Source organism: Bombina bombina, chromosome 4 (assembly GCF_027579735.1).
Source record: "Bombina bombina isolate aBomBom1 chromosome 4, aBomBom1.pri, whole genome shotgun sequence".
Lineage (NCBI taxonomy): Eukaryota > Metazoa > Chordata > Amphibia > Anura > Bombinatoridae > Bombina > Bombina bombina.
In genome coordinates this window covers 307,001,158-307,026,081 of record NC_069502.1, presented here as the reverse complement: position 1 = coordinate 307,026,081, position 24,924 = coordinate 307,001,158, and the positions used below count along the sequence as shown (strand labels likewise).

General features: G+C 37.1%; 1 protein-coding gene across 1 annotated transcript in view; it reads left to right on the top strand.

Moving 5' to 3' along the window:
- Window positions 1-24,924, top strand: part of DOCK10 (dedicator of cytokinesis 10) — a 618,846-nt gene that overhangs the window by 502,601 nt on the left and 91,321 nt on the right. The window contains 1 exon segment of the mRNA XM_053710021.1: window positions 24,657-24,803. Coding sequence (XP_053565996.1) covers window positions 24,657-24,803 — 147 coding nt within the window.

Below are 24,924 nucleotides of genomic sequence, written 5' to 3'. Positions count from 1 at the left end.
TATATATATATATATATATATATATATATATACACATATATATATAGCAACCCAAAGAGAAGGTACAGCACTGTATATACAGAAAAATGCTGTTATCAAGTGCACGTAGCCTTTTGGGTCCTGCTAACCCCATTCTTTATCCAATCCAAAACATAGAAGTAGTCTCAGCACTGTTTTATCCAAAATTATCCTTTATTGAGGTAAAAAGGAAGACAGCAAACAGCAACGTTTCGAGCCTACATAGCCCTTATTCATAAATATATATATATATATATATATATATATATATATATATATATATATATATATATATATATATATATATAAATATATATATACATATATATACACACACACTTTGGAGCCCTTCCCAGTGATTTAATCTTAATATTTCACATTCCAATGTTCTTTGTATTTTTAATTATATATACCTGTATATATATATATATATATATATATATATATATATATATATATATATATATATACATATATATCTGTATATATTCATATAGATAGATATTTTCGAAAAAATTATCAGATATGTAAAGAAATATATATATTTAAAATTAAAAAGAACATTTCTTTCATGTAATTGGCAAGAGTCCATGAGCTAGTGACGTATGGGATATACAATCCTACCAGGAGGGACAAAGTTTCCCAAACCTCAAAATGCCTATAAATACTATCCTCACCACACCCACAATTCAGTTTTACAAACTTTGCCTCCCTATGGAGGTGGTGAAGCTAGTTTGTGCTTTATTTTCTTTTGTGATATGCACTTCTCAGCATTTTGAAGCCCGATTCCTCTCAGAGTACAGTGAATGTCAGAGGGATATGAAGGGAATATCACCTATTGCATTCTATGGTTTTCCTCGCAGGAAATCTTTTCATAGGTTCTCTGTTATCGGTCGTAGAGATTCATCTCCTACCTCCCTTTTCAGATCAACGATATACTCTCATATTCCATTACCTCTACTGATAATTGTTTCAGTACTGGTTTGGCTATCTGCTATATGTGGATGGGTGTCTTTCGGTAAGTATGTTTTCATTACTTAAGACACTATCAACTATATTTGCCATGAGTCAGGTTTATATATATTACCTTTTGCAGACTTTCAGTTTCAAAACTGGGAAAACATATTTAGGAAGTTATTTTTTCTTACCTGGGGTATAGTCTTTTCTTCAAAATTGACTGTTTTTCAGGGGCAAAATTAGGCTTGGGAGGCTGTCATTCTTGGCGCGAGAATTTTTTTGGCACGAAGGTACATTCGGTGATGCAAATTCGTCATTTCCATCGTCTTAGTTGACGCCAGGTCTCCTTGCACAAGGTTGCATCTGCCATGACGCGAATTGCCTCATTTCCGGATGTTGTTAGCGACAAAAAAAAAATTATTTTGTGTTGTGCGTCATACTTGGCACCAAATTATTTAATTATTTAAACCCCATATGCCTCTTGCTTTTTTCTATGCTCAGAGGGCTATGCTGTTTGCATTTTTTTCCCATTCCTGAAACTGCCATATAAGGAAATTGATCATTTTGCTTTATAAGTTGTTTTTTCTCTTTAATTTGCAAGATGTCTCAATCTGATCCTGTCTCAGAAACCACTGTTGGATCCCTGCTGCCTGATAACAGTTCTACCAAAGATAAGTGTATCTGTTGTAAGTTAGCGGATATTATATCTCCAGCTGTAGTATGTAGCAGTTGTCATGATAAGCTTTTACATGCAGAGAATGTATCCATCAGTACTAGCACAATGCCTGTTGTTCCTTCAACATCTAATGTACATGATATCCCTGTGAATATAAAAGATTTTATTGTTGATGCAATTCAGAAGGCTTTGTCTGCTATTCTGCCTTCTAATAAACGTAAAAGGTCTTTTAAAACTTCTCATAAAGTTGATGAAATTTCAAATCACCGACAATATGCTGAATTATCCTCCTCTGATGAGGATCTATCTGATTCAGAATATCCTACCTCAGATATTGACACTGACAAATCTACTTATCTCTTTAAGATGGAGTATATTCGTTCCTTGTTAAAAGAGGTGTTGATTACTTTGGATATTGAGGAAACTATTCCTCTTGATACTAAAACTAGTAAACATTTAAATTCTGTTTATAAACCTCCTGTGGTTACTCCAGAGTTTTTTCCAGTTCCTGATGCTATTTTTGATATTATTTCAAAGGAATGGAATAGGCCTGGTACTTTTTTTATTCCTTCTTATAGGTTTAAAAAGTTGTATCCTTTGCCAGCAGTCAGATTGGACTTTTGGGAAAAAATCCCGAAAGTTGATGGGGCTATTTCTACTCTTGCCAAACATACAACTATCCCTATGGAAGATAGTACTTCCTTTAAGGATCCTTTAGATAGGAAACTTGAATCTTATCTAAGGAAAGCTTATTTATATTCTGGCTATCTTCTCAGGCCTGCCATTTCTATGGCTGATGTTGCAGCTGCATCAACTTTCTGGTTGAAAAGCTTAGCGCAACAGGAAACAGATCCTGATTTGTCTAGCATTGTTCACTTGCTTCAACATGCTAATCATTTTATCTCTGATGCTATTTTTGATATCATCAAAATTGATGTTAAATCTATGTCTTTAGCTATTTTAGCTAGAAGAGCTTTGTGGCTCAAGTATTGGAATGCTGACATGGTATCTAAGTCTAGATTACTATCTCTTTCTTTCCAAGGTAACAATTTATTTGGTTCTCAGTTGGATTCAATTATTTCACTTGGGGGGAAGGGAGTTTTTTTACCTCAGGATAAAAGATCTAAGGGTAAATCTAAAGCTTCTAATTGTTTTCGTTCTTTTGACAGAATAAGGAACAGAAACCAAATCCTTCCCCCCAAAGAATCTGGTTCCAATTTCCAAAACATTTGGGCAGATTCTGTCCAAAATCATTGGATTCAGAGTATTGTCTCTCAAGGGTATCGAATAGGATTCAGAGTAAGACCTCCTGTGAGAAGATTTTTTCTCTCACGCGTTCCAGCAAATCCAGTGACGGCTCAGGCTTTTCTGAAGTGTGTTTCAGAACTAGAGCTTTCAGGGGTAATCATACCAATTCTGTTTCAGGAACAGGGTCTGGGGTTTTATTCAAATCTATTCATTGTCCCAAAGAAAGAAAATTCATTCAGGCCAGTTCTGGATCTGAAAATTTTGAATCGTTTTGTAAGAGTGCCAACTTTCAAAATGGTGACTATAAGCACTATTCTGCCTTTTGTTCAGCAAGGACATTATATGTCCACGATAGACTTGCAGGATGCATATCTTCATATTCTGATTCATACAGATCTAGACAAGCATTACCAATTTGTCGCTCTTCCATCTGGCCTAGTGACAGCTCCAAGAATTTTTTCAAAGGTTCTCGGTGCCCTACTCTCTGTAATCAGAGAACAGGGTATTGTGGTGTTTCCTTATTTGGATGATATCTTGGTACTAGCTCAGTCTTTACATTCTGCCGAATATCACACAAATCAACTAGTGTTGTTTCTTCAAAGACATGGTTGGAGGATCATTTTACCAAAAAAGTTATTTGAGTCCTCAGACAAGGGTCACCTTTTTAGGTTTCCAGATAGATTGAGTGTCCATGACTCTGTCTCTAACAGACAAGAGACGAATAAAATTGGTTTCAGCTTGTTGGAACCTTCAGTCTCAATCATTCTCTTCAGTGGCTATGTGCATGGAAGTTTTAGGTCTCATGACTGCAGCATCAGACACGATCCCCTTTGCTTGTTTTCATATGAGACCTCTCCAGCTTTGGATGCTGAATCAATGGTGCAGGGATTATACAAAGATATCGCAGTTAATATCCTTAAATCCCAATGTTCAACTCTCTCTGACTTGTTGTTAGACCACCATCGTATAGTTCAAGGGGCCTCTTTTGTTCATCCAACCTGGACTGTAATTACAAGAAATGCAAGTCTTTCAGGTTGGGGATCTGTCTGGGGATCTCTGACAGCACAAGGGTTTTGGAAACCTCAAGAGGCGAGGTTACCAATCAATATTTTAGAACTCCGTGATATTTTCAGGGCTCTTCAGGTTTGGCCTCTGTTGAAGAAAGAACCATTCATTTGTTTTCAGACAGACAATATCACAACTGTGGCATATGTCAATCATTAGGGTGGGACTCACAGTCCCCTAGCTATGAAAGAAGTATCTCAGATACTTTCTTGGGCAGAATCCAGCTCTTGTCTTATTTCTGCGGTACATATCCAAGGTGTAGACAATTGGGAAGTGGATTATCTCAGCCATCAGACTTTACATCCGGAGGAGTGTTCTCTCCATCCAGATGTGTTTTTTTTCAAAGTTTTCAGATGTGGGGTCTTCCAGAAATAGATCTGATGGCTTCTCATCTAAACAAGAAACTTCCCAGGTACATTTCCAGGAATCCTTAGGCGGAGTCGGTGGATGCGTTAGCCGTTCCTTGGTTTTACCAACCTGTGTATATCTTCCTGCCTCTAGTTCTTCTTCCAAGAGTGATGTCAAAGATCATCATGGAACAATTGTTTGTGATTCTGGTAGCACCAGCATGGCATCACAGGTTCTGGTATGTGGATCTTGTCCACATGTCCATTTTCCAACCTTGACCACTTCCTTTAAGACCAGACCTTCTGTCTCAAGGACCGTTTTTCCATCAGGATCTCAAATCGTTAAATTTGAAGGTATGGAAATTGAACGCTTAGTGCTTAGTCATAAAGGTTTCTCTGACTCAGTGATTAATACTATGTTACAGGCTCGGAAATCTGTTTCTAGGAAGATTTATTATCGCGTTTGGAAGACTTATATTTCATGGTGTTCTTCTTATAAATTCTCCTGGCATTCTTTTTAGAATTCCTAGAATTTTACAGTTCCTTCAGGATGGTTTGGATAAAGGTTTGTCTGCAAGTTTCTTGAAGGGACAAATCTCTGCTCTTTCTGTTTTATTTCACAGAAAGATTGCTAAGCTTCCTGATATTCACTGTTTTGTGCAGGCTTTGGTCCGTATCAAGCCTGTCATTAAATCAATCTCTCCTCCTTGGAGTCTTAATTTGGTTTTGAAGGCTTTACAGGCTTTTCCTTATGAGCCTATGCATTCTTTGGATATTAAACTACTTTCTTGGAAAGTGTTGTTCCTTTTGGCTATCTCTTCTGCTAGAAGAGTTTCCGAATTATCTGCTCTTTCTTGTGTGTCTCCTTTTCTGATTTTCCATCAGGATAAGGCAGTTTTGCGGACTTCATTTAATAGGGAAATTATTGTTCCCTCTTTGTGTCCTAATCCTCAGAATTCTTTGTGAGATCCTTACATTATCTGGCTGTTGTAAGAGCTTTAAAATATTATGTTGAAGCTACTAAAGATTTCAGGAAGACTTTCCTTGGCATCCTGGTTAAAGCTTTTGATTCATCAGGCTTATTTGGAGTCGGGTCAGGCCCCGCCTTAGAGAATCACAGCTCATTCTACTAGATCAGTTTCCACTTTGTGGGCTTTTAAGAATGAAGCTTTAGTTGATCAGATTTGCAAAGCAGCAACTTGGTCTTCTTTGCATACATTTACTAAATTCTACCGTTTTGATGTATTTGCCTCTTCGGATGCAGTTTTTGGTAGAAAGGTTCTTCAGGCAGCTGTTTCAGTTTGATTCCTCTGCTTATGTTTTAAGATTTTTCTTTTCAATTATGAGAAAAACTTATTTTTTGGATGTGGATTTAATTTTTTCAGCGGAAAATGGCTGTTTTTATTTTTATCCCTCCCACTCTAGTGACTTTTCTATGGAGTTCCACATCTTGGGTTTTAATATCCCATACGTCACTAGCTCATGGACTCTTGTCAATTACATGAAAGAAAACATAATTTATGTAAGAACTTACCTGATAAATTAATTTCTTTCATATTGGCAAGAGTCCATGAGACCCACCCTTTTTATAATGGTTATGTTTTTTTGTATAAAGCACAATTATATTTCCAGTTCCTTTTTTTGATGCTTTTTACTCCTTTTTCTATCACCTCACTACTTGGCTATTCATTAAACTGAATTGTGGGTGTGGTGAGGGGTGTATTTATAGGCATTTTGAGGTTTGGGAAACTTTGCCACTCCTGGTAGGATTGTATATCCCATATGTCACTAGCTCATGGACTCTTGCCAATATGAAATAAATTAATTTATCAGGTAAGTTCTTACATAAATTATGTTTTTCTTATATGTGAATAACACTAGAATGCTTAGTACGCGAGTGATAAGTGTTGTTTTTTTTTTGCAAGGGCACTCCATTGAGGTCTTTGGGGAGACGTTAAAGAGACAGTCTACACCTTAGTCATCTTAAAGTCTTACCTTATATTAAGTTGCAAATAACCTCCTGCACCCTTTCTATATCATGCAGCAGTAACAGTAAAAAAGTTATTTTAAAATGAATATTGTTTCTGGTCACTTTGAACTGGCTGCCAAGCTCTGCCCACTGATGACATAACAATCTGGGCTCCATCTATGTACTGTGTTAAATAGCATTGACAGTCTGTTGAATACATTTAGTGAGTCTTTTGTAACTAGTGAATCCATTAATGCAGCCCAGATTGTTATGTCATCTGTGGGTGGAGCTTAGTAGCCATGTCAAATTGACCAGATACAAAAGTAATTTTAAATTAACTTTTTTACTGTTACTGCTGCATGGTGCAGGAGGATATTTGCAGCTTAATTTAAAGTAAGACTTTAAGATGACTAAAGTGTAGACTGTCCCTTTAACGTAGTCACAATATTCAAAGTCACAAAGTTAGCGAGCATCGTGTTTTGCGTGAGCACCAACTTTTTACATTCAACTTGTAATACGCGTGCTAACCAGCAAGCAAAAAAATATATTTAGCTCACCACTTGTAAAACACATTAAAGCAGAGAAAAAAAATGACAGTATAGTGTATCTTTAAACATCTCGTCTTCAGTGTGTTCCCATTACCTAAAAAGAAACATGTCAAGGGCTGATGTACAAAGAACAGATATACCAGCGAACTTCTAGAAATAAACACTCTTTTATTTAAAGTTGAAAAAAGCACCAAACATTAAAAACATGCAAGTAAAAACATGTCTAGCTATTGCACAACCTGTGTTACGCATTTCAGCTATTAATGCTTTAATCATAGTAAGGGCTGATGTACCACTAGTTTCTCTTTCTCTAAAAAAAAAACCCTCCAAACTTTAACTAAACTTTTAGTTATTAAATCTTACCAACTGCTCAGGACCACTCTCTTGGAATTATATATGTATCTGTAGGAGCAGAAAAAAGAGAGGCGCCTTATGGGACAGTATCGTTGTGCAGCGACAAGGAGACAGGAGACAGCACACACTCAAAGTCAGGGTACTCACAAGGATTGCGGCATAAACGTATGCCTCACTAAGCAGGACGGAACCTTAGTTGCCCGCCAGACAGACCAATGAGGAAGAGTATCAGGAACTCCAGGGTCCAATCCGCAGCTACAGATGGTAGAAGCGTCAGAGGAACAAGTTGTCCGTAATACAACCAGTCACTGTGGGCTCGTTTGGCGCACATGTAAAGCAATATGGTCTTTATAGGACACATGCAATAGGACCTCCTCCAGCTATATTTAGATCAGCAGCAGGTCCTATTGCATGTGTCCTATAAAGACCATATTGCTTTACATGTGCGCCAAACGAGCCCACAGTGACTGGTTGTATTACGGACAACTTGTTCCTCTGACGCTTCTACCATCTGTAGCTGCGGATTGGACCCTGGAGTTCCGGATACTCTTCCTCATTGGTCTGTCTGGCGGGCGACTAAGGTTCCGTCCTGCTTAGTGAGGCATACGTTTATGCCGCAATCCTTGTGAGTACCCTGACTTTGAGTGTGTGCTGTCTCCTGTCTCCTTGTCGCTGCACAACGATACTGTCCCATAAGGCGCCTCTCTTTTTTCTGCTCCTACAGATACATATATCATCTATCTCCAAGAGTGCTGCCACGTACATCAGTTGCTGGTTGATCCAGGAACTTTACCTTTTACCTTCCTCGTGACTGTCCTTGAGCCGGGTCGCGGCTCTTATCTGTGCGCACCTCCATGGGAGTTCTCCTTCACTCTCTTCATTTATCCTCTTGGAATTATACACTCTTATGCCCTCCAATCCTTATCTTTTCAGCTTCTCCAAAATCATTCCTGTCTAAGACAACACACCGCCAACATACTGATTTTCTTCCTCATCGCGTTGTCTTAACCCTTGCAATAAATTACTATTAGGCCTTCCACTATTCCCTCCATATTGAATAATGCTGCCAAAATAAATCACTTCACATAGCATTCCTTCTCAGATGCCCATTGTCACTGACTTCTCATATCCAGTAGAATAAATACACAAATCTTGAAACTAGCCTACAATACTGCAACCAATAAACTGACTATGCCCCACCTACTGGTGTTTTCCTGTGTTGCATGTATGCTGTTCCACTTCTACGGTCACACTCAAACTCTCTTCATCTCAAATGAAGCCCTTCTCAGTTGGATGTAACTTTATTGCTATACTTCTTAGTCTTTGTGTATGTCTCTTTAGTCTGGTCTTCTCTGTATCTGACCCATGTATTTGAATTTCATTTGCATAGTTTGTGATAAATGTCTTCCATATTGCATGCTCACATTATAAAGATAAAAGAAATAATCAAAATAGGTCTAAAATACAAAAGGTAAAGGGCACCACATAGTGCAAATCAGGCTGATAAACCAAGTGAGAAGAGTACAGACAGTAACAATCCTACTCACGTGATGGAAAGCACAATTGTGCAGTGTGGACAGGCCGGAACCAATCAGTCATCTGGCAGACTCATAGGCAAAGCAGGAACAGCAGATATCCTCGTCCCACCAAAGGGAGTCCAGAGATATTCTTGAGTATCACAGGAAGTGACAATCCATGGTCAGTGTTAGATAAAGTGCACAGTAGCAGTGTGATGAAGTCCAGAAAAATAAAGTGTAGCAGCGAGAAGTCAGTTGATTAATGTGATTAATGTGATAATCAAAATAGGTCTTAGTCTTCTAATAAAAATTATTAGAATTATTAAGTAATTAATAGAGACAGCATTAGAGGGAAATGACTTGCAATATGCAGTTAACTACAGTGAAGAAGATGTAGAGTCCTCATATAATCTACACAGCATCATAGTTATTAGGGAGGACTTTTCTGCTACTGAAACAACAGTAACCATTTAATGACTATTCTATCACTCTCATTGTCATCTACCTAAGTGAAGGTCCCTTTTTTCTCAATAATATTCACTCACTTAATACTGAGGGAATGAGGAATAGCTATAAGAAACCAGAGAAGTGAGCAACCCATATGCTGATCTCCAATAAATTCATCATATTCTGATTCATATTATTGCCTGTAATTTGCTGGATTTCCAAAAATCCAATGTTTACTTGTAACAATATTTATGTGCTCAATGTGTAACTGTTTCTGTGTGACCTAAATGCTTACTTGACATCTTGATAGCAATGCTAGAAAACAAGCTACAATGCATTATAATAATGGTTATTACAAATTGAGACATTATATATATATTTGATAAACTGTTTCAAATAAAAATAACATCAACAAATAACTCAATACAAAATAATATCATCACCAACCACCAAATGATCAACCATGATTGCTCATGGGTCATTATCTTTATTTGTGCCACATCCTGTTCACATTTCTATGTGAAAGATAAAGAGGATTTCTCTTTTAGCTTCCAGTATAGATTTAAAATCATGTGTGGTTTCTGGTAAATAAAGCAATTACCAAAGACATAGCTAGAATCTTGTGTGGTCATAATAAAGCTTAGAGCCAAGTAGGTTCTGTATATTTATGTGTCTCCATGGGAAAGCGTAATCCATGAACTGTCATGGAACCCTTTAACTTGTCTCAAACCATAAAAACATAATGTGACTTTCAGCATGATGTTGCTTTTTTGTTTTTTATTGTTTGCTTTGATTTTCATTTCTGTGCTCCCCTTACAACGAAAATAGAAACACAGAGGCGCCCAATGGCCTAATACCACAATACCAAGGGACAAGCGAAATATGTAAGACTAATACTCACAATTGAATAGCACCAAAAAGTGCAAGGAAGCAGACTGGAACCTCACAGTTGCCCAGCAAACTGAACAGACGCAGATATAATTCTGTAGTACTTCTTCACCAGTGAGGTCCTCCTGGTTCATGTATCAAAGCACCTCCAGGTGCAATATACACAGACTGGAACTTCTCAGCTGCCCAGCTGACTGTTTCAAAGGTTTTAGCAAATAAGATTGCTCCCAAAACTGATGCAGGAGTATAGATGGATTCCCAGATAAAAACCAGCAGCAAGTGTATTAGTTAAAAATAATATTTTTATTTTAAAAGCAACATGTTTCTCAGCCTACAACTGGCTGTTTCCTCAGTTCATGGCATCTGGAAACTGATCAACAGATCAGTTCATGGCATCTGGAAACTGATCAATAGATCAGTTCATGGCATCTGGAAACTGATCAATAGATCAGTTCATGGCATCTGGAAACTGATCAATAGATCAGTTCATGGCATCTGGAAACACAAACAAATAAAGAAATAAAATATTAGATCCTGATCTATGCAAAAAGGGCTATTAAACACCTCTAATCTGAAATGTGCGTTCACAATTACCTGTATACTAAATGCAGTTGACAACCATTTATCTACCCTGAAATTTTTTTTTTAAACAATGTTAAATATGATAGAAAATTAACCAAGTAATCTCAATTAAAGAAAATGTGAGAATACCCTGCTTGTACCATGAAATTGAAACTAAATGATTGACACTCACCAACATAAATGGATCCACTTTAAGGTGAAAGTGCAAAAACCTTCTCTTTTGTTATGAATCAATATTATTTATTAACCTAGTATGCCCCATTTTTCATCTTTACCACACTGGTTGCTTGAAACATTATTTTTATTTGTACCTCTGAGGAATGCGGATCTACACATTCTTGATTGTTCCTTTTTTATGAGTGCTGAGTGATTAAAGGGACACTGAACCCAAATTTTTTATTTCATGATTCAGGTAGAGCGTGCAATTTTAAGCAACTTTCTAATTTACTCCTATTATCAATTTTCTTCGGTCTCTTACTTTCTTTATTTTAAAAAGTAGGCATTAAGCTATTATTTTGGTTCAGAACCATGGAAAACACTTGTTTATTGGTGGGTAAATCTATCCACCAATCAGCAAGAACAACCCAGGTTGTTCACAAAAAATGGGCCGGAATCTAAACTTACATTCTGGCATTTAAAATAAAGATACCAAGAGAATGAAGAACATTGAAAAGAAATTGATAATAGGAATAAATTAGAAAGTTGCTTAAAATTGCATGCTCTATCTGAATCACGAAAGAAAAAATTTGGGTTCAGAATCAGTGTCCTTTTAATGATGTATGTGCCTTGAAGATTGTTGTGGTTATTCCTACCAGTATCACTTTGTTATGCATGTTTTTGATTGGTGTGCATGTTTTTTTTCCCTTTGGATGCGTGAAGGCGACATTACTTACTGTTGATGGAATTTTAAGAACAAAAACTTGAAAGAATTCCTAAATACATAACATTTTATTTAAATTCAGATCGGTTTATAATTGTTAATGTTATAGAGACATCTAAATTAATTTTTACCACTATTATTATGAAGATGTTTGCAATTGCACTATTCTTATACTATACAAATGGCTTTTTTATTTAAGCTCCAGTGAGAGCAAGTGTACCCTGGTATTATAAAATATGTTAATCCTGTGTGCAAGAGGTTCAAAGAGAGTTGATTTTGCAGTTTCTGCATTGAAGTCCTTTTTAGTATTACTAACTAACTAGACACAGCATGTAGATGTGACAGAACATATTAACTTGAAAAAGGTCAATTATATGGATCACTGTAAATGATCCATCAACTTAGATCTGTCATGATGCCTTATTGTATTATATCTATTATTATTATTGAGAAAACATTATTATCAAATATCAATAAATCATCAGCATAGTTTACAGCATTCTGGCAACAGGTGCATAATTACAGAGTAATATATTAAAAAGACAAATGCACAAACAATAAAGGGGTAGAGGATTGCAAGGTTGTCTGCTGGACAGGTGAGTTTGTGTTCTTACATACATAAGTATACATTAAGGAATATGAAGCAAGTATTCAGATATATATGTTAATGACTGATGTCTGAAAACCTGGTGTAATTCTAGGTTGGAAAGCAGCATTGCAGAATAAGTTTGGCAATGGACAACAGGCATCTCTTGCTGATAAATTGTGATTTACTTAGTTCATCAGCATTTTCAGAACTATTTGTCTGTGCCAAGACTTTCATGCTAAATTCTGCTATATTGACATTGTAAGAGCAATTAAAAGCATTAAACTGATCCAGGACATCAGATCAATTTTACAGTGAACAAGTCAAGTTCTATGTGGATGCAACTTCAGTTAAGACTTTACCCATAGGGGCTTTATGGCTAAGTGATTCTGATTAAGGGAGGCTGTTTTTAACCCCATTGTATAAATGATTGTAAGGAAAAACAACTGATAGATTGGAACAAAGCTATATATAGGCAATTATCTAGGAGCATGTTATACTAGAATTAATGAACAAACAGATATTAAGATGCTATTGGAAAGTGTCCATATATATATATATACCATGTTATCAAGCATGGAGTGTTTTCTACTTTAATGGTACCACATGAGAAATCCATATAAAACAATACAATTATGGTTCCCTTAACGTATTAAGCACAAATGCCCTAAAGGGTTGAAGTTTCTACGTTGTCTGTTATGAATTACATTGTCATAGACTTCTGGGCCTATTTAACACACTGTGGCTAATATTCAGCCTAGATAGGGGGTACATTTACTTCTAGTACCAGAAATATGAATGGATCTGTTGTTTGAACCTTAAAGATAACCATCTATGGGGAAGCATGCCTAAAAATTGTCCAACCATTACTTCAGATTGAAGTTCATTGAGTTAATGAGTTTCTACCTAAGGCTGTTTTAGACATTTAAGCCATCTCCTAATTTAGTTTTGTTCAGAGAAACAAATACAGGTTAAAATAAAAATACTTATATGATTGCATGCGGTAAGTTATTTTTGCATCCATATCAATAAAAATAAATGATGCAAGATTCTAGTCATCCCTCATGGTCATCATAAAGGCTCTCACTAGGTTATACAGTGTATCATTGGAAGCTGTTGATTTTACAATTGCTTAAAGGGACATGAAACCCAACATTTTTCTTTCATGACATAAATAAAGCATACATATGTAAACATTTTTCTTTCATGATTTAGATAAAGCATACATATGTAAACATTTTCTAATTCACTTCTATTATCAATTTTGCTTTATTCTATTGGTATCCTTTCTTGAAGGAGCAGCAATGCCCTACTGGGAACTAGCTGAACACATCTGTAAGCCAATCACTAGAGGCATATATGTGCAGACACCAATCAGCAGCTAGTTCCTTAGCCTATCTAGATATGATTTTCAACAAAGGATACCAAAAGAATGAAGCACATTATATAAAATAAAAATGAAAGCTTTATCTAAATCATAAAATAAAATTTTTGTGTTTCATGTCCCTTTAAATCTATTGCCTACATTGTCAGTTTCTACCTCATGGCTTGTGGAGGTTGTCATTTCCTCAGATCTCTGTAAATTACTGAGTTCCCCTTAACACAATGACAATTTGTATTGTTTTTTTTTTCTATTCTAAATAAAGTTTTATTTGTTTATCATCATGCACTTGGAAGCCTGGGGCCCGATCCGATATAAATCGTCGCCCGCAAAAGCCGGCGACGCCAAAATTTGCGCTGGTTTGGTATCACATATACAGCGTAACATAGAAGTTACGCTCGTATATTTCTGCCTTTGGCTGTAGTTTTTTGGCCCATAGACAGGTATACCAAACCAGCGCAGTTTGGTATCCAATATACAGCGTAAAGACTTACGTGGCAAAAATGGAGAAATCTTACTCCATTTTCACCTCGCCACAAATTGCAGGCGTAGTAAGCCTTACGCTGTGTATCGGAGCCCCGTAACTCCCTAAACTAGCTGCTAAATAAAACCTAACACCTAACGTATGCGCAATGTCTATCTACCTGTCAGGTATACCAAACCAGCGCAGTTTGGTTTCCAATATACAGCGTAAGGACTTACGTGGCGAAAATGGAGAAATCTTACTCCATTTTCACCTCGCCACAAATTGCAGGCGTAGTAAGCCTTACGCTGTGTATCGGAGCCCCGTAACTCCCTAAACTAGCTGCTAAATAAAACCTAACACCTAACGCATGCGCAATGTCTATCTACCTGTCAACCGCGATCCCCCGCCGCATCCCTAAAAAAGTGTTTAACCCCTAAACCGCCGCTCCCGGACCCCACCGCCACCTACATTAAATGTCTAACCCCCTAATGTGAGCCCCCTACCCCGCCGCCACCTATTTTAACTATATTACCCCCTAATCTAATCCCCCTACACCGCCGCCACCTATTTTAAATGTATTAACCCCTAATCTAATCCCCCTACACCGCCGCTACCTATATTAAATGCATTAACCCCTAATCTAATCCCCCTACACCGCAGCCACCAATAATAAATTTATTACCCCCTAAAATACTAAACTGTCCCTACCCTAAACTAAATTAAAAATAGCCCTGAAAAGGGCTTTTTGCATGGCATTGCCCCAAAGTAACCAGCTCTATTGCCAGCCCTTAAAAGGGCTTTTTGCGGGGCATTGCCCCAAAGTAATCAGCTCTTTTACCAGCCCTTAAAAGGGCTTTTTTGTGGGGCATTGTCACAAAGTAATCAGCTCTTTTGCCTGTAATCTAAATCCCCCTTTACCGCCGCCACCTATAATAAATGTATTACCCCCTATTCTAATCCCCCTACACCGCCGCCACCTATATTAAATATTTTACCCCCTAATCTAATCCCCCTACACCGCCGCCACCTATATTAAATTAATTAACCCCTAATCTAATCCCCCTATACCGCCGCCACCTATATTAAATATATTAACCCTAATTATATTAGGGTTAATATAGTTAATATAGTTATTATATTATATATATTAACTATATTAACCCTATCTAACTCTAACACCACTAACTTAATTATTATTAAAATAAATCTAAATAATATTAATAATATTAACTAAATTATTCCTATTTAAAACTAAATACTTACCTATAAAATAAACCCTAAGATAGCTACAATATAATTAATAATTACATTGTAGCTATTTTAGGGTTTATATTTATTTTACAGGTAACTTGGTATTTATTTTAACTAGGTACAATAGCTATTAAATAGTTAATAACTATTTAATAGCTACCTAGTTAAAATAATTAACAATTTACCTGTAAAATAAATCCTAACCTAAGTTACAAATACTCCTACACTATCAATAAATTAAATAAACTACAAATATCTAAACTAAAATACAATTAATTACACTAAACTAAATTACAAAAAAAACAAACACTAAATTACAAAAAATACAATAATTTTAAGCTAATTACACCTATTCTAAGCCCCCTAATAAAATAACAAAGCCCCCCCAAAATAAAAAAATGTCCCTACCCTAATCTAAATTACAAAAGTAAACAGCTCTATTACCAGCCCTTAAAAGGGCCTTTTGTGGGGCATTGCCCCAAAGTAATCAGCTCTTTTGCCTGTAAAAAAAAAACAACAACCCCCCCATTACAACCCACCACCCACATACCCCTACTCTAACCCACCCAATCCTCCCTTAAAAAACCTAAGTCTAAGCCCCAAGTGCTCCTTACCTGTCCTGAAGACCGTCGGAGAAGGTCCTGTTCCAGGCGGAGAAGTCTTCTTCCATGCGGCGACATCTTCTTCCAGGATCCAGCCGGCGCGGAGCGGAGGAGTTGAAGACCGATGACCGCGGAGCTGAAGACTGTCCATCTGGAACTGAAGACCGGCAATGCTGGAACTGAAGATCGGCAACGCTGGAACTGAAGATCGCTGGAACTGAAGACCGGAGCCGGAGCATGGAGGATCCTCTTCATGCAATCGCCGCCGTACACTGAATAGGAATTCAAGGGATGCAATTAAAAATGGCGTCCCTTGAATTCCTATTGGCTGATTTGAGCCTTCAAATTCAAATCAGCCAATCGAATGCAAGCTACTTTAATTCTATTGGCTGATTTGAATAGCCAATAGAATAAGAGCTACTGTAATTCTATTGGCTGATTAGAATAGCCAATAGAATTACAGGAGCTCTTATCGCTGGTTTTATTATCGCTGGTTTGTCAGACTTACGGCACTTTAGCATCTGACGGCGCTGTATATGTGATAGCTCAAGTTGCGAGCTGAAACTAGGGGCGGTGCAGGTTTCCACGCTTGCGCCGAAACCAGCGCCGTATATCGGATCGAGGCCCAGGTATCTTGTTTATTTTTCCTCCCATGTACTGGTCGCTATTGGTATTTGTTTTCTTTTTATTTTGGCCTTTGCTTTTAAATATAGAATGGAGGTTTGTATAATAAGGTATAACTTATACCATTTGAAACAGTTGTTCTTTGTTTTTTGTTTTATTTATCTTAGCTTTTTATTTTTGTCAGAATTTTTTTTTTCTCAGAAAAAGAATTTGTCCCCAGTGTTCAATGTATAAATAAAAAAAAGACTCTAATTATTAAAGCCTATTTTGTTGCAGGTGTTTCATGACTCATTTATTGTTGAAATGGCATTTATTGCTGAAATGTAATTCTTTATTGTGTTCTGTCATCCTGTTAATAGAGTAACACAAATTATAAAAAGCTGAGGAAAGAAATACAACAAATTTAGGCTTTATTATCTTTCAAAAATTTATTAGACAAGCATTGTATTTGCATCACCTTTTTTTGTTGCTTTCTCTGTATACACTATTACTATTGCGCTAGAGGATTCTGTGTAAGATTTCCAAATTAAATATGCAACATCTCAGGCTTTATGCCCCTTATACTGTGTAGAGTATAGCAATTCCTATTGGATAAAGTGCAGCCTTAACAACTATTTAATTGTCATTAGAACTCCTCAGTAGAAGATAGTTTTTGAGTTGCTGCTAAGTGAAGCTTGTTCCAGGGCAAAAGCAATATTCATTTAAGTAATGGTGGAGATAAAAGCATGAGATTAAAATCCTCCATGCCATAAAAGTAAAGCAACAAAATTATTGCACAGGCAATTAGAACGTCTAGACAAGTATCCCCACTTGCCTTTACCCAGAAATACCCTGTATACACTGTTACCAATGCACGAGAGAAGATTCCGGGTAAGATATGCAAATAAGATATGCAACCTAGACTTTTTGCTTCTGATATATATATATATATATATATATATATATATATATATATATATATATATATATATATATATATATATATATATATATATATATATATATATATATATATATATATATACATATATATATATATATATTCTTAAAAGAACTCTTAAAAGAGTAATAATTTTTAGAGTACAAATATAATATTTAGTCTTAAAGGTTATTTAATATGAGGAATTTTAGATCCTTAATCTGACTTGTAAAGTGCATATATATATGTATATTTATGCAATATTTTCTGATTTTTATCCCAGAGTGACAATATAGCATACGTCCATAAAATATATCTGTTTATTTACACAGCTTTTATGGCTCATTGAGGAATTAACAATTAAATTCTAACTAATCCAGATATATATATACGTTATGTTTTCTTGACCATGCAAGGCAAAAATTATATGAAATCTGGCTTATTATTTAGCTAAAAATGGGCTTACAATGTACAAATTGTAGCTATGGGATTAAATATTTCTATATTATATTAATAGATAGAATTGACTATGTTTCTAGTTTAAAATATTAGATAAATACACATATAGATGAGAAACTGATAAATAATCCAATGTAATAAGACTCTTAAAATTACTGTTGGTTTCAAAATACACAATTATTTATTAGATCAGCTATAAAACATAAAATGGCACAATATTCAATGCATAGGCCTAAAGACAATAACAATTAACATTTACTTATCAGACAAATATACATTTACACAAACATACATGACATAGGTACCTTGGGATTATCTTATGGACAGTCTGGATGTTTCGGCTAGCTTCCTGTCCTCATCCTCCCCTCTGTCCTCCTCCTGACTAACTGAATCTTCTACTATATATTCAATCCTTGCCCCACCTGTTAGTATTACTCTTGATACAATTGGTTCATTTGTTCCCGCCTCACCATATTTGGAAAACTGAATGCCATTGGTCCTAGCTGTTTACTTGTAAATAGGGGCTATTGTAGGGGGTGGATAGCTATAAATCATATGGCTTGGACAGCTGTTCTGATTGTAAGGTCAGATGTTCTTTTGTCCATGATAACCTGTTATTTACCATCCACACCCCAACAGGTACATGAAAGACTCCTATTTACATGTAAACATTTGGTGACTATATTGAATGGGAGTAAGCCTGAGAAAATAACTCCTTTGTTTACCATATCTTGATTCTTTTTGAGATAGACAGGGCATGGTAAACAAAAAGGCTTGTATGGCTTCTGTTCTTGAGACAGGGCAGTAAACAAAAGACTTCATAGCTTTTGTAACTGAAATAGGGCATAGAAAGATATACAGCTTCTATATTTCTCATGGCTAATATTATGACTAGAATATTATACAAATACATAAATATGCTCATACATACAATATATACATTGAAATGGGACTATAACATAAGCGATTTGCCAAACTGTAACAATATATATTATTATTCTTTATTTATAAAGCGCCAACAGCTTCCGCAGCGCTGTCCATGGGTAACAAAGATAAAAGGACAGTACAATATGAGACACCAGACAAAATTTAACAAACAAATACAGGGGAATTGGGAGCCCTGTTCTCGTGGGAACTTACAATCTAAATGGGTAGGAGGGTGAGAAACAGGACGTGGGGACTGCAAAGGTGGGAATGATGTTAGTGTGGAGTTAGATGAGGGCAACTATTAAGCCAGTGGAATTCATTAGTTACTGATTTGGTGATAGGCTTCCCTGAACAAGAAGGTCTTTAGGGAGCGTTTAAAGGAGGAGAGGTTGGGGGAAAGTCTGACAGCTTGAGGAAGTGCGTTCCAGAGGGTTGGTGCCGCACGAGATAAGTCCTGTAGTCTAGCATGAGAGGAGGTGATGGAAGAAGAGACAAGGAGTAGATCGTTGTTGGATCTTAGGAGACAGACTGGAGTATATTTGTTGATGAGTGAGGACAGGTATGGGGGGCTGCATTGGTAAGGGCTTTGTAGGTCAGAGTGAGAATTTTTAATTTAATTCTGCTGTGAATGGGGAGCCAGTGAAGGGACTCCCAGAGGGGTGCAGCAGATACAGAGCATCGGGAGAGGTGGATTAGCATATCCAAGGCATTTTGGATGGATTGAAGGTGGGGGGAAGGCGGGAGAGAGGAAGGCCAGCTAGTAGGTTGTTACAGTAGTCAAGCCGGGAGATTACTAGGGAAGGAATTAGCTGTTTAGTAGTTTCAGCACTCAGAAAAGGACAAATTTTGGAGATATTGCGTAGGTGGTTGCTACAGGATGAAGAGAGCAATTGGATGTGAGGTATGAAGGACAGATTGGAGTCAAGTTAACTCCTAGGCAGTGGACCTGGGGTTATGGGGAGATAGTGGTGTCACCAACAGTGATAGTAAAGTTAGAAACTGGAGTAGAATTAGATGGGGGGATTAGAAGAAGCTCAGTCTTGGACATGTTGATTTTTAGGTGGTGAGAGGCCATCCAGGAAGAAATGCCAGATAAGCAGTCACTGATGTGGGAAAGGACAGAAGGAGAGTGTGCAGGGGTGGATAGGTAGATCTGAGTATCATCAGCATAGAGGTTATAGTTGAAGCCATAGCTACTGATAAGTTTACCCAGTGAGGAAGTATAAATAGAGAAGAGTAGAGGGCCTAGAACAGAGCCTTGAGGTGCTGTAACAGACAGAGGCAGTGGAGAGGAGGAGTCGCCAGAAAATGAGACAGAAAAGGACCTATTAGAGAGATAAGAGTGGATCCAGGAGAGGGCAATGTCACAGAGCCCAAGGAAGCTGAGAGTCCGTAGGAGGAGGGGATGGTCAACAGTGTCAAAGGCAGCAGACAGGTCAAGTAAAATAAGTATAGAATAGTGGCCATTGTTTTTAGCAGAAAGAAGGTCGTTAGTAACCTTGGTGAGGGCAGTCTCAGTTGAGTGTTGGGGATGTAAGCCAGATTGCAGGGGGTCAAGTAATAAATTGGAGGATAGGAAGTGTGTTAGGCGATCAAAAACTAGTTTTTCCAGGACTTTAGAAGCTAGTGGAAGCAGTGATATGGGGCAGTAGTTTGCAGGAGAATTGGGGTCAAGGGAGGGTTTTTTGAGGATGGGGGTGACCTTTGCATGTTTAAAGGATGATGGAAATGAACCAGTAGTAAGGGATCGGTTGAATATGTGAGTAAGAGCTAGGGTGAGGGTAGAGGACAGAGAAGGTATTAGATGTGAAGGGATAGGGTCAAGTGGGCAGGTAGTGAGGTGTGAGGAAGATATTAGGGAACTCTCTTCATTCTCAGTGGTTGGGGGAAAGGTACTGAGAGTGTTGGAGGGGGTCACCGAGGGCGGAGATGGAAAGTTGCAGTCTTGAGGTGGGATGTTACTACGGATGGTAAGTGTATTGTTGAAAAAGTAGTCTACCAAGTCTTGAGCACTAACGTCAGATGAAGGGGGTGGTGCAGGTGGATAGAGGAGAGTGTTGAAAGTGGAGAAAAGATGTTTAGGGTTTGATGAGTGAGAAGATATGCGAGAAGAGAAGTAGTTTTGCTTGGCTAAGTGAAGGGCAGAGGAGTAAGAATAAAGAATGAACTTATAGTGTAGGGAATCGGGTTCAGAGTGGGATTTCCTCCAGGCATGTTAAGCAGCACATGAGCATTTTTGTAGATAGCGTGTTTGCTGAGAGTGCCAGGGCTGGAGCTGACAACGAGGGGTTTTGCGTATTTGTGGAGGAGCAAGGGTGTCGAGTGCAGAGGAGAGAGTATTGTTATAGTGGTTTGTTGCAAGGTCAGGGCAGGATACGCATTTTTGAATAAGGTTAGAAAGTTGGAGAGGATCCACAGTGTGCAGATTTCTACAGGTGCGGAGGCAGGGGGGAGAAATAGGTTTAGCATGTACATTAAGATTATAGGTGAGCAGATGGTGGTCTGAGATGGGAAATGGGCGACAGGTGACATCAAAAGGGGAGCAGAGGTAGGAGAATACCAGATCAAGAGAGCGTCCGTCGCAGTGAGTAGGGAATAGGGTGGATTGTGAGAGACTTAAGGAGTTTGTGAGTGAGAGAAGTTTAGAGGCAGCAGGGGCAGATGGGTTATCAATGGGGATGTTGAAGTCCCCTAGGATTAGAGCAGGTGAATTTGTAGAGAGAAAGTGAGAAAGCTAGGCAGCAAAGTTGTCGAGGAATTGGGAGGTTAGTCCATTAGGGTGATAGATAACTGAATTCTTGAGGGAGAGGGGGGAGAAAATGCGGATGCAGTGGACTTCAAAGGAGGAGAAGGAGAGAGATGGATGAAGATGGAGGTGCTGACAGGAGCAGGAGGGGGATAGTAAGATTCCAACACCGCCAGTTTGTCTCTCACCTGGCCTGAGTGTTGGCTAAAGTGGAGACTGTCGTGGGTTAGAGCAGCAATGGAAGCAATGTCAGAGGAAGATAGCCAGGTTTCAGTAATTGCTAGAAGATTGAAAGCATTAGAAACAAACAGGTCGTGAACAGTTGTAAGTTTGTTACAGACAGAGCGTGCATTCCAGAGGGCACAAGAAAAGAGAGGGGATTAACGCTGTGGGTTAATGGAGATGAGATTGTTGGGATCGCGTGACCTTGAGTTTGTATTGTGGGAGACTGAGCGAGAGTGTAAAAGTGTGGTGATTGCTGCAGGGCAAGGGTTAGGAGAGACGTCACCAGCAGCAAGCAGTAGTAGCAGTGAGAGTGACAGAAGATGAGAGTGAGACTTGTAGGAGCGGGTATGACTAGACACAGGAGAGTTAGATGGGGAAGTATTGCTATGGAAACAGAGTAGTTCATGAGAGGACAGCATATATACAGTATATTGCTTAGTAGCAATTTTTGATGAGGATTGTGTGAATTGCAGTTTGCTGTATTGAGTATAGAGTGAATGAGAAAGTGGTAAGTGAATGAGTTAGAGTTTGAGATTAGCAATTTTTTATGAGAATTGTGTGAATTGTAGTTTGCAGGATAAAGTGAGAAAGAAGAAAGTGAACAAGTGAGTTAGAGTTTGAGAAAGTGAGTATGAGTGATATTATGGGTGTGTGAGAGACATATATGATGTGTGGGTAGAAGCTCAGCCCCTTCTATATCTGTGAGGGAAAACTAAAGTACTTGGAACAACTAAAACGCTTCAGAAGTGAGTATTTGGTTGAACAAAGTACTTTGTAATTACTTATACATTCCTTAAAGGACATTTACTTAAAGGGACATAATACTCATATGCTAAATCACCTGAAAGTGATGCAGCATAACTGTAAAAAGCTTACAGAAAAATATCACCTGAGAATATCTATGTAAAAAAGGAAGATATTTTACCTCACAATTTCCTCAGCTCACCAGAGTAAGTGCTGTGTAAAAAGTTATAATTCAGTAACTGCCCAGCTGCAGCTAAAAAAAGAAGAAGGAAGAAATGAACAGCAGCCAATTAACTCTTTTACTGTGATCTCATATGATTTCATAGTAAACTATATTAAACTGAATAGGGAAATAACATGAGTGTGCATGAGACACATTTCCTTGCAGGTCCCGGGACAGGCATACTGATTTGCTGCTTAAAGTCCTTAAAGTGGTGTGAATACTTAGGACATTTTGAGGTAATATCTGTCTTTTTTACGTAGAGATGTTCAGGTAGAGATGTTCAGGTGGTATTCTCTAGTCAGCTTTTTACAGCTATGCTGCTTCACTTTAAAGTGTTTCAACATTTGGGTGTCATGGCCCTTTTAACACTATTTTCTAAATCTTATAGATTCAGTGGCAACAAAAAATATGTTGCCAGAGTTGAATTGTCCATTCAAACATTAAAAGCATGGAAATGCAGAAATTAAACTCCAACACCCAAAATATATATATATGTTTGATGGGGGCATCATTTATTCCATTGCTTTTTAATGTTTGTTGGGAACTTAAACTATGGCATTAACTATATTTTGCCGCTGAATGAACATAGATTTATTTTGTATTACTATAAAGTCTTTTTTTTTTTAAACACGCTGATTCGATTTAGTAATCAAACAATTGTTTATCAAAAATATGCTCTATAATACTTAAAGGGACAGTCTAGTCAAAAATAAACTTTCATGATTCAGATAGGGCATGCAATTTTAAACAACTTTCCAGTTTACTTCTATTATCTAATTTGCTCAATTCTTCAGATATCCTTTGTTGAAGAAATAGCAATGCACATGTGTGAACCAATCACACAAGGCCTCTATGTGCAGCAACCAATCAGCAGCTACTGGGCATATCTAGATATGCTTTTCAGCAAGTGATATCAAGAGAATGAAGCAAAATAGATAATAGAAGTAAATTAGAAAGTTGTTTAAAATTACATGCTCTTTCTAAATCATGAAAGAATAAAATTGGGTTTCATGTCCCTTTAATATTCTATGTTACCTTCATCTTTTAGTTTATGACATTCATAAGAGAACAATAGCTGTGCAGAACTCCTATGCCTATATTCATGCATGTTAGATATATACTGTATCTTACAAAACCCCTGGATTTACAATTATTTATAAAGGGACCTCTCTTACTGTGATTTATTATTGCATCTAAATATATATATATAGATACTGTATATTTATAATTATTTTGTTAGTATTGGGCGGCGGGGGACTATGCTTTTATCCCATTTCTCTTAAAAGCATTTTTTCATTTTGGGGGAAAATGTTGCTATCCACTAAAGTGCCTTGTAAAAGGGACACATTAATGTAACATGAGTTTATGTATTGTACAAACATGCAGTTCCTTCAAATCTTCTAATCCAGTTAATCTTTACCTTACCTAGATGCTGTGCATTTATAAGCAGCAGAGTAAATATGAGCACTACACTACAGCAGTATCACTACAAGAGAATAACCACATGGGGGTGCTATTGTCTACAAAATAAATCATTGTTCAGCACCCTTGTTTCTTCATAATTTATCATATTGTCCATTATGAATTATGAAATGCTGTTATTTGGTGATTACAAAACAAACATTAAAAAAATAAAACGTGAAAGAGTTATTTTCTAATTTGTTTTATGGTTGTTTTACCGGTTCATCGTGTAGGTTCCATAAAATGGCCAAATGGTGTCCAGCTACCTACATTTGACTGCATGTTACATTCTAATAGAATACAGTAAATACTATTTTGGATGCATTTTGGCGCATGAAGGGTTTTTGCCCTGGATGTAACAAGTAATTTTTTTTATATATATACACAACCTATTTGGTATCTAAAATTCCCTATATACGCTATATTTTGTGACTGCTCCAAACCACAGAATGTAAAGCTCTGCATTGTTAAATAGATTTACTGCAGTTTTTTTAAATCTGCCTCTATTGTGTCTCTCACTAAAACACAAAAACAACTTCTTTTCAGGGTTTCTTTGAAGAGGAAGAAGGCAAAGAATATATTTATAAGGAGCCAAAACTAACTGGGTTATCAGAAATTTCTCAAAGGCTGCTCAAGCTGTATGCTGATAAATTTGGAGCTGACAATGTCAAGATTATTCAGGATTCTAACAAGGTAGTGAAGTCAATGCAGTTCTGTTTAAATAAATCTAGTTTAAGACCAGGTTTATCACAATTTCATCCATAAATGTAGAAACATTGTAAATACATTTATAATTTCATCTATACCTAAACTT